The sequence below is a fragment of the Triturus cristatus genome, chromosome 10 (genome assembly GCF_964204655.1).
Source record: "Triturus cristatus chromosome 10, aTriCri1.1, whole genome shotgun sequence".
Classification (NCBI taxonomy): domain Eukaryota; kingdom Metazoa; phylum Chordata; class Amphibia; order Caudata; family Salamandridae; genus Triturus; species Triturus cristatus.
The window spans coordinates 568,883,911-568,900,765 of record NC_140593.1 but is presented as its reverse complement, the minus strand read 5'-3'; the positions used below and the strand labels follow the sequence as shown (position 1 = coordinate 568,900,765).

General features: G+C 43.7%; 1 protein-coding gene across 1 annotated transcript in view; it reads right to left on the bottom strand.

The window, feature by feature from the left end:
• LOC146789745 (nuclear distribution protein nudE homolog 1-like) overlaps positions 1 to 16,855 on the bottom strand; it is a 119,073-nt gene that overhangs the window by 24,887 nt on the left and 77,331 nt on the right. Inside the window, exons 7-8 of the mRNA XM_085630135.1 lie at positions 2,192 to 2,340; positions 295 to 431 (exon numbers count right to left, since the gene is read on the bottom strand). Of these exons, the coding sequence (XP_085486261.1) occupies positions 295 to 431; positions 2,192 to 2,340 (286 nt within the window). The remainder of the gene's footprint in view (positions 1 to 294; positions 432 to 2,191; positions 2,341 to 16,855) is intronic.

Sequence of the window (16,855 nt, the reverse complement as noted above, 5' to 3'; positions counted from 1 at the left end):
AACCTAATCTCCCATCTGAAGCTCTGCCAGTAACCTCACTTCCCAAATCTTGCAGTAAGCCTGAATTCAATATATCCTCACCATATGATGTTGTGCCAAGCTCTCACTTACCCTCTCTCCCATTCTTCTCCAATTCCCACTACAAACCCACCATTGCGTTAATCGCTCTGTTTTTCTGTGGGTAGGTTTGAGCTAAATTAAACATGTACAAGCATCGGAACTGTCATCTGTTTTCGTACTCAAACTGATATAAAAACTGTTTCTCAATTTAAGTCATGCATTGTATTTCCTCACCCCTGGCTTCGTCTTTCAGGCGTTGCACAGACTCCAGGAGGTTTTCCTTCTCGTCCAACTCACTCTCCAGGAAGGCATTCCTTTCCATTTCTTGGTTTAAGCGCTGCTCATAATCATCCAATGACATTATTGTTGCTCTGCATTAACAAAACGCATTATAAATTAATTTTGCGAACTTCAAGATGCTGCAATCATAGATTCTTATGACAAAGGAATTTCAGTATCTACATATGCAAAATATGTGGCCTAAGGTACTACCAATGTAAACACCCCACTGCAAAATAATCAATTTACACTGCGCTCCAGACCCAGCCTACAGACTATGATTATTTTATTCAGTCATGGTTTTTAACTCCGCATTCAGATACTTGAGTTTGGTTATTCTAATTGTGCATGTGGAACTAAAAACTTCAAAACACTAAGGGCCTAATTACAATGATGGTGAAACGGCCACCGACAGCCGGTCGGTGGCGGTCCCACCGCCATCGTAATGATGTTTTCCGCCTGCCACATTAGGATGGCGGGCGGATGGGTGGCGGTTGGAGAGACCGACCGCCACGGATCTGATGGGTTCAAGGAACCCGTTGGACCGTCGGAGGGAAATTGAATCTCCCTACAATGGTGGAGGTGCCTGTCAGGCACCGCTGAAGGGATTATGATGTCCCTCCCCGCCGGGCGTTTTATGGTGGTTTACCTGCCATGAAAAGGCTGCCGGAAAGGGATATTGGGGACCCGTAGTGGGACTCCTTTTCCCACAGTTTTGGGGGGCACCTATGTTGCCCCCTTACACATCCCTGCACCATGTGGCAGGCACAGCCTGGTGCCTGCCACATAGTGTAGGGATATGCTCAAAGTGTATTTTTTGTGTTGCGGCATGTGCTGCAGCACGCAGCACACGCCGCAATACATAACATACACTTTGCAACCGCCTTGAAGGCGGTTGCATTGTATTGCTATTGGCGGGACCGCCGACAGCTATTTGGGCAGTCGCGTCCCCGATGTGATGTCGGTCAGACGTAAATCGAAGGCTATCATAATGAGGCGCTAAGTGAAAACAAGCAAAGAATGAGCTACTCATGCTCAACAATGGCCAACTTGAAAACTCCTCACTTAATACAGTGGTGCAAAAAAATGTATGCATATCAATATTCAAATATATCCATTGTGAAATGTTTGTGTATACACACATTCATAGTGGAGTGTATGTTAGGGGGACGGGCTGGTTAACATACAGTTTTATTTTCATGTGTGATTTTTCAGACATTAGATTATATTGCTCTGACAGTGTACTATATCTGAACATGAGAGCTAAACATCTCCATGTATACACAGTGGAAGCGAGGCCCAGCATATGAAAGCTTAAAGATAATACCACAGCACATCTATTTTCAAATGAGACCATCCGAAGGTACAGTCCATTGTGCTTGTTAGCTAGCTAACACAAGATAATGATTGCAATGCTCGTTTTTAAGTGAAAGGGATATTTCACAAGATTACTTTTCAGTTATATGTATTATATGATAACATGTAGGTTGTTGGCTAGCTAATTTCCAAGCAATTTCAACCTTGGTAGCTAGTGGACGGGAGACAACAGAAAATTAAGTGATTTGAGCTGGACACACAAGGAGTGAGCCAGGATTATAAACCATGTCATTTCACAAAGGACACATTAAATAGATACAAGCTCTGGTCTGGGGGTCTCAGCTTGGAAAGTCGTTCCCTCCATCATATACAACTTTATTTGAAATTAACTGTGCTTGAGGCTTCGGTCTACTGTAGAAGGAAATGTGTTTTTCGGCCTCATAGGCTTAGACATTGATATTTCTAAGTGGGACTGCATGCAGCAATTTAAACTTCACACCTGTTTGGTCAACAGATCTTCAAGATATTCACAAACCTTTTAGCTCTTTCCAAGTCGTCATTTAATTGTTCCAGTTCTCTGATATATTTCTGCAGCTGATCCTTAACTGCGGTTGTTTGTGCTAGATCATGTTCTAGTGCAGAGATCTGTCTGTAGTCTTCGGAATGGTGTGCTTTAAACTTTTCCTAAATTTGAATTAAAAAAGCAGATGCTGAAAAAACTGCAAGGCAACAAATTATCAACAGCAACTTTTAAAAGCTTATGAATTATTTTTTTTTAATGTTTACGCAGTAGAAAACAAGATTAGATGGTAGAACATCACTCTAGAGTGTGTGGTGAACAGAAAGTTTGGTCAACAAAATGTAAAAGGGAAGTGGCTTATAGAAAAAGTCAGAGATCAGAAAGATGCAGTAAGCAGCAGAAAGAACACTGATGGCATACAAACATGGAAGGTGTATGAAAAAAAGGCAGATAAGGCATAACATAAAAAAATAGGCATCAAAACGAGAGATCATGATCTTACAGTACCAACACACTATTCACATTTTAAGTGTATTTCTACATCCACGACAAAGAACAGGAAATTCTACCCATCGCTGAGCTACAATGGTGTTTTCCTGTTGGGGAGTTGAGATCAGCTTGTGATCCAGCATTAGTGATTGTGAGAATGTCAAGCGGGGGAACAACAGCGCCATGAGCAGGGTAATCATCTAGAAACCCAGGCTGTGGAAGCACAGTTGGGTTTAAGCACCAAGTATCTAGTGACTGCTCATGTGTTTGTTTGAAAGCAGGTTGGCAAGGAATACAAGATCGCAGCTCTAAGGAAGCTCCTCTCACATTCGTATAAATATTCATTCTTTGAATCTCAAGTACTGTATGCAAGAGTCTCCAGATTAGACATATCTACTCAAGTCTCATTTGGAGGCCAGGCTACACCCTTAATCATTAAACTAATCCCATAAATATTAAAATAGGAGCTCAGCTGGGGATTTACTGTGCCACGGTTTCCTACACCTTTTCCAACCTACATTATTTTCTACTCTGTTCATTACCAATGATATATGCATTTTTTTAGATGAACGTTCTTCTGAACCTGCCATAGAGAACTCCCAGTGTGCGCCTGCCTGGGCTTTGTAATTATTTTTTAAATGGATATGCCCGCCTAAGAGGAAACTGCCAACCAAAACGCAAAAGTAGTGAGAGGTGCATTTTTCAGCCTTAGAAAGCCGGACACTGCTTCCATCTTTAAACTTCATTTATTTTATGTTGAAATCACGATTTTTAATGCTCTGCTTTTTTTCGCAAGTGCCCAATCGGTACAGTACTAGTGCTGGTATCTTGCGTCACAAATAGTGCAAAAGTATTGCTGTCACCGAGAAAACTGGAAAAGTTGGAAAGGGATTTGTAGTGGAAAGGGGTTTGTAGGAAAGGTTGGACTTTCAACGGAAGCAAAAACATTTTTTGTGAATGTGGATCTAAAACCCTTGCAGTGGACCGGCACTGGTAGAATTGTTTAGTCAATTCCTCAATTTTGTCCACAAAGAGATTTTCTCTGATGAAAGGCAGGCCAAATTTGTAATTTGGAGCATCCTGTGGCAACTGTGTAAAGCTTATCTAGGTATGTTTTCTTTGTGCACCTCGAAAGTCCTCTAAGTATACTACAACATTTAAGAGTCATGATGTATGGAGAGAACATGCTAGCCAGCCTTCCAATAGTCTACAGACAAAAGGCTAGACATTGTCTGCATGGGCTGCATCCTGCTCATTGTGGCTGGTGTAAGAGATGGCCTCTGTCGCTTTGTAAGCATCTGACAGCTTTATCATTAAAGGGTCTCCAGGGAGAAGTCCAAATCATCCCATCACACAAAGTCACCTGTATTTTGCTCCACACCGCCCCAAAAAGCTGAATAGGCACGGCCGCCTATTCATACTGTGGAAGCCACAAGTAGAATTCACTAAATGAAACAGGTTTCCAGGTAAAGAAGTTTATACTAGAGAGGAGCAATCCACATCCAGCAATGTGCTGCACATTCAATACTCTCCCAGATCAATGCCTTTCTTACAATAACCAAAATCAATTTTCTATTTATGACCGACACGCTCCTTAGCATTCTACATTGCACTTACATTCATTTAAAGCAACCTCCGAGATCAAAATACATTTTTATTCTTTATTTAATATCATCTTTCCCCAATCTATACTGTTATCAATGCTTGTAATAACTCATCTGGGTCGGCCCGTCTGAAATTCATAATCCAATATCAATGGTTTCCATGCAAAAACATACTGCCACGAAGCGCCAGCTATTTCAAACGATCAGTGTACGTTTTACTGATTTCGACCCACCCCCGATCCTGAAAGAGTAAACTGCTAAACAGAGCATGAGTCCATCCAGTTTGGATTCAACAGTTTTGCAGGTCCCAAGGCACCAGGAGTACATGGCAATAACCCTAATATCTTCTGACCAGTGACGCCGAGAAACTGGTCTTCCTCTCTGTTAAGCTAATCTGTTTATTCTCCATACCTGTCAGTTTCTAGGTCGATGAAACAGGGAAAAAATAACTGATCTCCACAAAAAAACACAAAGTGACGTCTAAATTTTAGTGAGGTGGCAGGTGGGATTCTACTCGTTTACATTACCTTTAATTCTGAAATCAGAATGCAACACGATTTATTAGAATCCTAATATGGGTGCAGCAGCCGAAAAGGATGCAGAAGGGCAGTGAAGGAAAAAACATGACAGTTTTAGAACTCTCCGCAGTCACCACATTTGGAAGTCATAATTTAAACACAGTGCAACCTGATGAAGTCTTAATCAGTGGCTTGTCTTACAGGATGTATTTCATCTTTTTCTGCGCTCTCCATCCTGTAAACCTTCACTGCATGCTTTAACTGCAACACCTTGACACACTGACAGTCTGATGCAGTGAGCAATGTCCAGTCCTTTGCAAACTATGATCCCTTTCAACCTGTCCTGACGTTTAGTTTGCATACTTAGTATTAACGATTTGGTCTCACAATGCATGCAATAAATACATGCAAGAACATAATATATTCAAAATCACACAAAAACTGCAACTGATTTCAGAGCAGGCACATATTTATACAATCTTGTCTCTGACCTTTTTACTCAAATTAAAGTCTTCCAAAACCGGGTTTGTTTTCCCTCCCAATCTTCAGGCTTAAGGAAGATGTTTGAAACTACATAACCCTCTAGCTATGGCAAATTTCTATGTGGTACATTATTTCTTTGCAAAGTGATTAGTCCTTCCACAAGGGCCATCATATACACGTTCAGTCACAAAAATAAATAACATAAAAATATATGTATTTTTGTTGTGAACAAGGCCGGGTGTTCTGGCCGAAACGTATCATAAATAGTTACCAATAAACTACGTGGCATCGGGATAGTTTGAATGCACGCATTCTACTTTCATGTGTGTGGTACCTAGCGGATTTCAGTATATACACACACACACAAATTCCATTATACTTAAAACATACTCACAGGAATAGGATGCACACACTTTTTCTTGATTACTGTACGTACACCAGGCATAGAAACGGACGGCAAACACTGCACTTAGATAGCCATGCTGTCTTCCTTACCATTAGATGCTGCATGAAATCGTACTTTTTTGTCCTAAACCACTGCCATACATACATCCTGTGATACAGCAACAGCACCACTTGATGCAGTCACGTTTGCAAGTAAATTAATGCCAGTGTGGACAACAAATGTAACTTTGCCCAGTGCAATAGGCCTAATGCGGAGCACTGCTGATACAGCAATACAATACAGGTTAATGTACCATGAATTTCCATACCGGTAACAGACAGAAGTATCGTTCCAACCTACCAATAACATCAAGATTGGTAAATATATACTACATGCTAAGGTATCTTTGTGACGCAGAATCTCATTATGGCAGTCTGTGACTTGCTTCACGGTGTTCACATGCATACGGAGTGATTTATGTGCCTGCACAATGACCTTCCCCAAGTTTAACTGCCCCAGCAGGTTAGTTACCCTCATCCTCATGGCCACTGCAGTGATGGTATATGGTGACATAATTCAGGACATAGAGCTGGTTACAGAAGTGTTGTAATAAAAGATTCCCTCTCAAGTCCAATGAAATAGGTTCACTTAATTAAAGGAGGAAAGAGACCCCACACCGCATCCTGCCTGGCACAGCTCGCAACTGACCGCCAATGTACAAATTCTCCACATTATAAAGGTGCCGCATTAGTAGCATGTTAAGATGTCATAGGTGAGTGAGTGTGCAGCCTCAGCCTGGCCAAGACTGCCTAAGCATATTACAACACATCTCCGTATCTTGGGAAACAAAGAAAACTGCAACAACAGAAACACACCTGCCCCAACAGATATCCTGAAAGACAAAGGACACAACAACACAAACAGATCAGAGACCCACAAAAGGTACCGTGGAAAGGTTGGGCTACATAACACGAACCCTCACACACCACAAGGAAACCTATACCAAAAGGGTGGTAAGCAATTCAATCACAAACATAATCCCACAAATAGCCAGGAGGCTTTCTCTCTCTCATCTCTCTCCTGCCCTGAGGAATGATCATGGCACCACTGCCCTGTGGAACCATTTGTTCTTGAGGTATGACTTTCACACTGTCCAGAAGAACCATTGCCCCATCTCCTCCCGATACATTGGGAGTAGCTTGAGACCTACCACCTCCCAAATCAATTGTGAATTCGCAATCTTTCATGAACAACAAAGGAGAACACGAGTCTGACGCATCTCCGTCAACAACGGAACTCCTCAACACCTCTCCTTGTCTCTGATACAAAGCCAACCTCCTGAGGTTCCAGGTTTGGATGTTTTCCAATTTGACCCAATTACCACCCACCACTTGAACTTTATATGAGCCACGGAATTTGGTTAAATCCTTTTCACCACCACCCGGCTTGACCTTGACCAAATCTCCAGCTGCAATAAAGTGTTTTCCACAGTCTTATTCACACTTGACCTCTTGTCAACCTCTCACACATCCATGACGGTACCAACTTGGTCCAAGGGCACCTGCCACACATCATTTCGAAAGGGCGTATCCCTGAAGTGGTATTGACCACAGTGCTATATGCCCACAGCATGTCCCCTCACTACCCCCTCGACAGACATACCAGCGCTGCACCGCCAATTGCATCATCCCTTTGACCCGCCTGTTGACTCTCTCCATGAGTCAATTTCCCTGGGGATTGTACAGTGACAAATAATCATTTCTCACACCCACGGTGTCCAAAAATAATTTCATCTCCTCTGACCTTAACTGTGTGCCATTATCCGTAAGTATTACAGAAGGTATTCCCTCCCTCCTAAACGCATCACTAAGAAAATCAACAGTAGAAGTGGTGGTAATATTCCTCATGAACGCAACCTACACCCACTTGAACTTGGCATCCACCAGAACAGCTGCAAACCCATCCTGTTCAGAAAGAAAAGAGAACGGCCCAATGAAGTCCAAACATATTTCCTCCCATACTTTCTTAGCTTCGGACACATGCTGCACCTCATGCAATTTCACCAAACCCACTCTCAAAAAAATTTCAGAATCCTTACAAACACCGCAACTCACGATCCATTCCTTAATCTCACCGTCCATGAGCAGCTACCAAATTCTTTCTCTGACCCTCTTGGTGGTCAACATCTGTCCAAAATGACCCCCATGAGCCATGCTCATTAAGCGTGACCCAAGGGAAGTCGGAGGCACAAACATTTCATTAGTCATTAAAAGATAACCACCAAGTACAGACAACTTATCAACTACCGTAATAAATGGTTTGGCCGTATGAGGTAGTGCACTCTCCACCCTGACAGTCCCCTTCATTAACTTCAACACACACTGAAGTGTTAAATCCAGCTCCATGGCTCTCATCCATTCATCTTTGGAAGTGGAAGCTCTCAAACCTTCAGTGATATCTTCCACACTTGCTACAACATCCTAGGTAACTATCTCAGTCAACTCAGCAGTTCCATCAGGCCGACTTGAAAGGCAATCAGCCACCCTATTCTTATATCCCGGGACATACTCAACTCAACAATCATTATCTTGCAACCTAACAGCTAAACTCGCCAACCGTCCAGAGCAGTTCCTGGTCCCACAAGGCCCTAACACTTTCACTAGGAGCTTGTGGTCTGTCCTGAGGATGAACACCCCTCCCCACAAGAACACCCTGAAGTAAGCAGCAGCCCAAGCGGCAGCCAAAGCCTCACGCTCGTGACTGAGTAGTTACGTTCATGTCAGTTAATTAACGCTACAGTTTTCTCTTCCTTGCCATGCACCTGGGACAAAACTGCCCCAAATCCGAGCGCACTGGCATTCACCGTGACAATGGTCTTCAAAGTATTTTGAAACGGTGCAAGGACACCAGCATGAGCGGTATTGTTTATTTACAGCCAGGAATGCCCTTTGTTGCGGTTCCCTCCAAACAGACTTCCTACTCTTCCTCAGTAACTCTCTAAGGGGTTTGGTTTTAAGGGGAAAATCTTGAACAAACTTGGAGTAATACTCCTCTAATCACATGAAAGATCGGAGGGTATCTCTGTCATGTGGAACTTCAGCATTGACAATCGCACTCACCAATATCACCTTGGGCTTCACTCCACTCCTAGTAATCATGTAGCCCAAATACTCCACTTCCTGCACAAAGAAAACATACTTCTCTTTGCGTAACTAATGCGAGTTAACACTTCATTCAACATACAGTTGTGTTCGACCTCATCCTTTCCAAATACCAGGATATTGTCCTGAAAAACAATGACCTTACTCAGATCAGACAAAATCCCCATCATTAACCACTGGAACAAACTCGCGGCGGAGCATGGACCAAAAGGAAGTCTACAAAATTGGAAGGTGCCCTCCAAAGTAATGAATGATGTGAGGTGTTTTCAGTGTGGATGGAGTTTGACCTGATGATATGCAGTCCTCAAATCTATTTTTGAAAAGAACTTCCCCCCAGACAACATTAAAATGAGTTCATCAATATTGGGCAATGGAAAATTATCCATGACTACATTTTGGTTGAGGCTACGGAGGTCCACACAAAATCTAAGAGACCCATCCGATTTTTTAGTAATAACCACTGGAGACAAACATTTGGTTGCCTTTACCGTGTCTATTACTCCATCCTTCAATAGCTGCTGGATAATCTTCCTTGTTTCCGCCCTCGCAGCCATCGGTATCCACCTAGCTGGATGTTTGATGGAAACAACATTACCCTTCACTTTGATCTTGAGTTCATCGTTCTTGAACTCCCCCAACCTGTTCTCAAAAACTTCTCCATGATGAGACAACAAGTCATCCAAGTCATACGCATCCACCACCATGACTCGATTATCAGCCCTGGGGTTGACCGTGATGCCAAGGTCATACTGGTGTATCCAATCTAAAATGGATGGACCCTCAGGGACCACATACATTTTCCCAGTGGTCTGCCAATCAGCACATTTGATACTCGCCTTCATGAATCCTAAGACTCCAATGTCTGCTCCTTGATCACTTTGAGGACAATGTGATTAACGCTCCTCCACGGCAAGTAGCATCAAATAATTTGTTAGGGCCTATGGTGTAGAGAGAACCAGTGTCCACCATTAAAGATAACATTGTGCCATTAATTTCAAAATCGTCTTTTGGACGAGCCATCCTCCTCTCCTGGTTAGGCCTTTCCAACACATTTTCATCCTGTACGATAAGTACTCTGTAGTCCAGTTGCTCATCCTCCATTATAGCAACCCTCTTCTCCGGTACTTTGCACATATGCGCTATGTGTCCTTTTTTACCACATTTGAGACAATCTTTTCCCACTGCAAAAACATTGTTTTGAGTCTGACAAGCAATAATTGCTGCCACATCTAAAACAGACTTAAAATGATTTTCCTTGCACATTCACAGGTGAGGAGTTTTCCCCACCACCATTCTTGCTGGTGTTCCCACTGGCTAGCTGGGATTTGCCCCCAACTGCATTAACTTGATCACAATCATCCAACAGAGCTGCAAGTTCAGAAAATGTGTTATCTGAATTTGAATTCCTCATTACCCGCATGCATTTTTCGGATTCCTCCACCACCTTTGCAATTGCTATTGCCTCTTTCAAAGTGAGATTTATGGCTGCCCACAGTCTCTCCTGAATTTGTTTACTGTTGCACTGGACAATCAATTGGTTCCTAATCATCTCTTCCATCATCTGTCCAAACTGGCACTTAGTAGACAACTCTCCTAATCTAGCCTCAAAATCATTAATGCTCTCGGAAGACCATTGAGGCTGCGTGTAGAACTTGTAGCGTCACATTACCACATTCACTAATTTCGCAAATCTTGTTGGCAAACGCAGCACGACCTCCTTGTATACATCACCAATAACCTCACCTTGAGCATCACGAACAGGAGGTAAGTACTTTAACACGTGCTGTCCCAATTTTCCCAGAGATGCCAACAATAGAGCTTTCTTCCTAACAGCAAATCTGGCACCATTCAGAGGCAAAATATAATTTTCAGTACATTCCACCCAATCTTCCCATTGAATTGGAGGTTCATCAGGCAACACCAGAAATGGAGGTGGTGTGGCAATTGCCATGGTCTCATCCATTGCTTAGCACAACAAGCATTTACAATGCAATAGGTCTCGCAATGACATTGTTTTGAGCTATTGGCATTGAAAATGTTATTGTTTTTTTCCCCTCGTGAAGCATTAATCAAGTAATGGCATTGTAAATGACAATGTCTTTCACCCCCTGTTGACCCCCCCAAACAGACATACATACAAACCGCACTACAAACGGGCACATAAGCATGCATACGCTGAGAAACACACGCACCCCGTGAGACAGACACACTAATACATAGAGGCACACGGGTGCACGGGTGCACCGAAGCACGTGATCACACACGCAGGCACACTGAGTCACAGGCACACTGAAGCTTTGGGTCTGAATGGTCCCATTCAAACCTGGCTGAAGCCTGTCTTATTCCCTCCCCGTCCGACCATCATTCTGAAGGTTGATAGGAGGAAGGATTACTTAACCCCAACTCAGTCACGCTGTTACAGTTGACTTAGGCACGTGGCTGACTTTCCCTCACTTTTAGGGATTTAGCGAGTGACCCTGCCCCAGTCAGTCTACTGTCCTGTCTTGTGACTGACTTTACCAGCCTCATAGCGGTTGACTGTGCCCCAGCCCCGCCAGCCTTTCGGTTGCAAGCTAGACAAAAAGAACCTTCTCCAATCCCTGCCTCACTCAGTGTTGAATCACGTACCAGCAGTTTTCCTCGCTTCCAGTGGCCTACTAGGAAAGTGGCAGACATGTGACATGCCAGGAGAGCGTTGTAGGGAAAGGGAAATCCTTTGGAGAGAGTAATTTTCTCTCTGGATTTCCCTTCTCTTTTTAAAACTCAGGAGCAGCAACATTGTTGCGGTGTCACCAGGGCTTTAAGTGGAAGCCTTTTCAACATTATATACAAGCCATGGCTGCTGCTTATTTATCTAATGCAACTAACAACCATTGACAAAGGCAATAGTCCTGACGTGTAGGTATGATGTTACTTGTTGTATGATATATCTGGATGAAATTACAGAAACAGCAAAATACAAGTCGGGCGGCAAACTATGCTGAGTGAGCACAGATTTTTAGCTTAAGTGTTTTTAAGCCACGCCCTTAATTACCTTGGCCACGCACCTTTGAGAGACCTCCCAGTTTTTTCATTCCCCTTAAAGCCCTGACTACAAGTATGGGAGGGCGTGGGTATCAACACACTTTTTACAGCAGTCCCACACTGGAAGGCCCATAGCCACAACCCACGGAAAGCATTTGGGTCATGTATAATATTGGACTATATCAGGGTAATGTTATGCATGAGTAAACTGATTTTTTTTTACGAGTATACATTTGTTGTCGGTGAATCACAAAAGCGATTTTGCGCTTGAAAATTAAGTCGTTTTCTTTTTTAACTTAAACGAATCATGCAAATGGGTTAATTAATTTGGCCAATGCGCTCAAATAGCAGAATTTTGTTTATGCACCTACATTATAGGTGGCCCAAAAAGAATTACTTGGCTCTGCAAGCGACAGACCCTGGTGACATTTACAGGTGGAAGATCTACGCACCGAAGTGAAACTTAAGTAGGCAAAAGTTTTGATTATTTAGCGTTTCTAGCTTAGAAATAGGGAGCGGCATTCTGGAATTTTCCAAAACGTCAGAACTTTGCGAGTTCAAACCATCATTCCCATTGCGTTTTACCACTTTGAATATACATGTAACACTGCACCAAAAATGGTGGCATGAAGGTGTATGAATAATACGAGTTCTCCAAACACCCTCATATGGTGAGGAGCGAGGGAGAAAAATAGATTGTTTGCATCGAAAATGTACACGTGGAGTAAAATGTATGAAATACAAGCAAAAAATGCTTTTGTAGCCAAACATGAGGATAGTCTGCGTGCGTGAGTCTGCAACCCTAGTGATGGAATTATGATGTAACACAATGTGATGTAATTATCCATAATGTAATATAGAAGGTGCAACGCATTAACAGGGAATTGAGACTGCTGTTAGATTTCTTCTCTCACTCGATCATCACCACATACCGCCACCCACCCCTAGAGGCTTCCACGACCAAGTTCCAAACCACCCACCACACGTGTGTTTCAGAGGTTTTCTGCGAGCTTTGTTGCAGCAGCAGATAGGAGGGCAAGAAAGTCAAAAGGAATGGATGCTAGATGCATGAATGAAGGGGAGGAACAAAGAAAAGGGTAGGAAGGAAGTAAGAACAAAAGAAGAAATGGTGCAAGGAAAGAGAGAAAAGATTCAATGGAGTGGCAGGGGAGAATGGAGAGAAGACAAGTGCTGCTGGAAGAAAGGACACTAAGGGAGAAGGGAAGGAAGGGAAGTAGAATAAGGAGAGGGAAGGAGAAGTAAGGGAGGCGCTCCTGAAAGAGGAAGGAAGAAGGGAGGGAGAAGGAAGGTAGAAATGAGGAGATAGAGAATAGAAAATAGGGTCATGATAATGGATACGCGTTCAAAATCGAATCTGCTTTTGCTGCAAAATAAACCATGTGTATAGCTGGGTGCACTTGTCTTCCAAGTTCTTCTGACACATTCGAAGACCCCGTTCTTACGGGGGAGTTTACCCTACCGTGGCCATAGGTTCCCAGGGTCTGTGTGACCGAGAAGCCACATTGCTCCCAGACTTCACTGGGAGCCTCGCGCGGCTGAGGCTTCTAGGACTGGATGCGAGCACTTACTTTTAGGGCTGCAGCTGAGAGTACAATAGGATTAATCTACCAACTCAATTTCCCTTCTGTCTCATCCTCTTTTCCCACCAGAGGCAGTGCTGACAGCATCTGTTACACTGCGATGATTACACAGCCAAGTTACACTGCGCAAACTAAACTACACCTCACCATGTTTGCTGAGCACCCCGTCCAATCACAAACACGAAATACAATGGCAGCTATAAGTTTGATCAATTATTGAACAAACAGCAGAAATGAGGAGACACGCAGTAACAGTGCAGTTTAAAACTTCTGCAAACACTCTGAGCACACAAACACAGAAGGCCGGCACACAGAGAGGTTCCACCGCTGAGGCAGCCTTCAGTCAGTCCTAGGAAGGCCGTCCAGCCCCCCCGCACCTCCGCACTGGGAGGCAACCATCCAACGGGCAGCTTGTCCCATTGTCCTCCAAACCGTCTTGCTACCAACAGCCCTGCTACAAGCACACAAAATGAAAAATGTATATACCGAAAGCTCTGCTTAAACAACCCGCAGTGGTTCGTATCTGCATGAGGTTTAAGAAAGCAGATGTAGGGTTGGCAGGGACCACGAGCTGGCTGTGACTATTCACCATTAAAAAAAAAAAAAGCATCGATCTCTTGTCTTTATGGGGCCATGTGTTTCTAATTAGCGTGGAGGCGCACACAGCCCCCGACCTCGCAAAGGAAAAAAAAATCTTGACGAAACCAAGATTTTTTTCCTTTGAGAGGTCGGGGGCAGTGCGCTCCTCCACGCTAATTAGAAACACATGGCCCCAGAAAGATAAGAAAGTGCTTTGCGACAGACGCAAAGCAGACGAGCCAGTCCAGATGGGCCAGACCAAAAAGCGAAAGGGCGGCAACCAAAATACCCCATTTCAAATGGCAGGCCACCGTTTAGCATAAACGGTGACGCAAGCCAATGGAAATGAGGGGCGGAGCTTCGAGTCCCTTTCTGAAAACCCCTCATCCCCAAAATCTCTTGCCGCGCGAGCAGTGCTTTGCGCTGCAAAGCTAGGCAAGACCTAAAAACTCTGATTGTGGAGTATTTAACTTAAAACACAGCTTGAATTTTCCTCCACCAGGTGGCAGTGTTTCCTAATGAAAAGAAATACTCTGCAGGCACGAGCTTGAAAAGAAACAGCCAATCGATGACTCACCAGTTCTTAAACACATCCAATAAGAACTGGGAAAGATAGAACATGTGGGCCAGTCCTCACACGAATGCTGGATACAACGACCAATGGGAACTTAGACAAGTGATTCAATTAGTTGGCTGTGTTTCACTTCGTTGGCAGCACGCTGTAGTGCTGTTGTGCCTCCCCGCCTGAACACTGCTGCAGGAATTCATCAAAGAAATGTGTCGTCCGACACTCAGGCTTCCTCCCTCTACTTGGATGATGCCCTCACTGCTTCTTTCTAGACACTAGGGGCCATATGTAGGTAGCATACAAGTTACCACTTCTTAAATACCGAACTTTACCGATTCGGTATTTAAGAAGTGGTAACTCGTATGTAGGTAATCATTCGGTAAATATTACCGAATCGGAGAAATTCGGTAATTACCGAATCAGTATTTACCGATTCGGTAATGAGGCATACCTTCCCATTGATTCCTATGGGCCTGGAGGCCCATAGGAATCAATGGGAAGGTATGCCTCATTACCGAATCAGTAAATACCGATTCGGTAATGGGGGAGCACATTCAAGGGTGGCAGGGTGTCACATTGACACCCTGTTGCACCCCTGATTCCTGCATGTGTGCACATGTGGCGCACATACATGCCCTAAGGGCATGTATGTCTGCCACATGGCACTGTTAGTCCAGCAAAATATTGCTTTTTGCAATGAATTCGGTATTTAGCACCAACATATATTTGGTGCTAAATACCGAATTATTTTCCCTACACATCACTCATTTGAGTGTCACCTACATCTCATTTCAGGATTCGGTATTTACCGAATCGGTAAAATTACCGAATCGGTAATTTTACCTATTTGGTAAATTACCGAATCCTGAAATTTTCCCCCTACATAGCAAAAGCCTAAATACCGGTCGGTAACGGGATATTTACCGAAAATCGGCCGTTACCGACCGGTATTAGGCTACCTACATATGTCCCTAGGTGAGCTAGCACACATTCACAGCTACATTCGCACTGCCAAGATTTTGCCGTCACAGCTCCACAGAGAACGCGCACTTTTCGAGGAGGCCCAACGGTGCCGATGGCGCACCGCCCTTGACAGGGCCTAAGTAAACTGACCTTAGAGCTGCACGCTCTACCAGAGCCTCATACCAACGGTTAGGGTACCACATATCCAGCACAGCCTTCAATCAAAGACTCGGTCTTCTTAACACCTGACCGCAGTAATGAACTTCGTGGGTTCCCTGGTAGGGATCTCAATCCTCCACTGTAGCAGCCTGTGCCTAGCCGTAGCGTCGCCAAAATTGTTGTAATAAAAGATTCACTCTCAAGTCCTATGAAGTAGGTTCGTTTATTTAAAGGAGGAAAGAGATCCCACACTGCAGTCCTCCCAGGCACAGCTGGCAACTGACTGCCAGCGTACAAATCCCCCACACTCTAAAGGTGACACAATAGTAGAATGTTAAGATGTCATAAGTGAGTGTGCAGCGTCAGCCTAGACAAGGCTGCCTAGGCATATTACAAAAAGAAGATTATGAGATACAGCAGCGCTTAACCCAGTGGGTAGTAACAAATATGCGCCACACCGCTCTCTCACTGACGGATTCAAACTGCCTGTGACACCCAGCCGACACACACTCTAGGTATGGGGTAGCAGCCCGTCGCTGTTAGACACAGGAGTTATGAGTCATGTCATATATGGACGCAAGGGGGGGCTACGGGCTATATGTTTATCTGTATACATTATGCCTTTTTTCTTTTCCTTCCTTGTCCCTTTTTTTTTATATGCACAGTTCCTAATTTTGTTTTTAACAGTGAATCTTTTATTGACACTCATATACCACTGAGCACCAGTGTTCCTGTTGGCTCTATAAGACAGTACACGCGTGTATGTACGGTGACGGACATTCGCCAGCATTCATGCCCTGGAGGACGCTCAATTTGTGGATAGAGATGTGATTGCTATGTGTAGTGAAGTAAATGAGGATCAGGTCCACGTAGGTTCTTGTAAGAATATATATTTATTTAGTAGATGGTACAAGGTATCAAGATGTTAAGAAGGATGGAAATAAAAACCCCACCAGGAGCTGTCTCCTTACAGCTCAGCCCCAAGCTCCCAACTTAATTCACAGAGCTAAGAACCCAACATTCTAATGTCATCATGAATATCAACATTCCACATGGTGACAGCATAGGATGAGCAAGACAGGATGAGTCACTACACATCTTCCCCTTTTATATTTTTTATAAAAAACAACTAAAATGTAGAATGT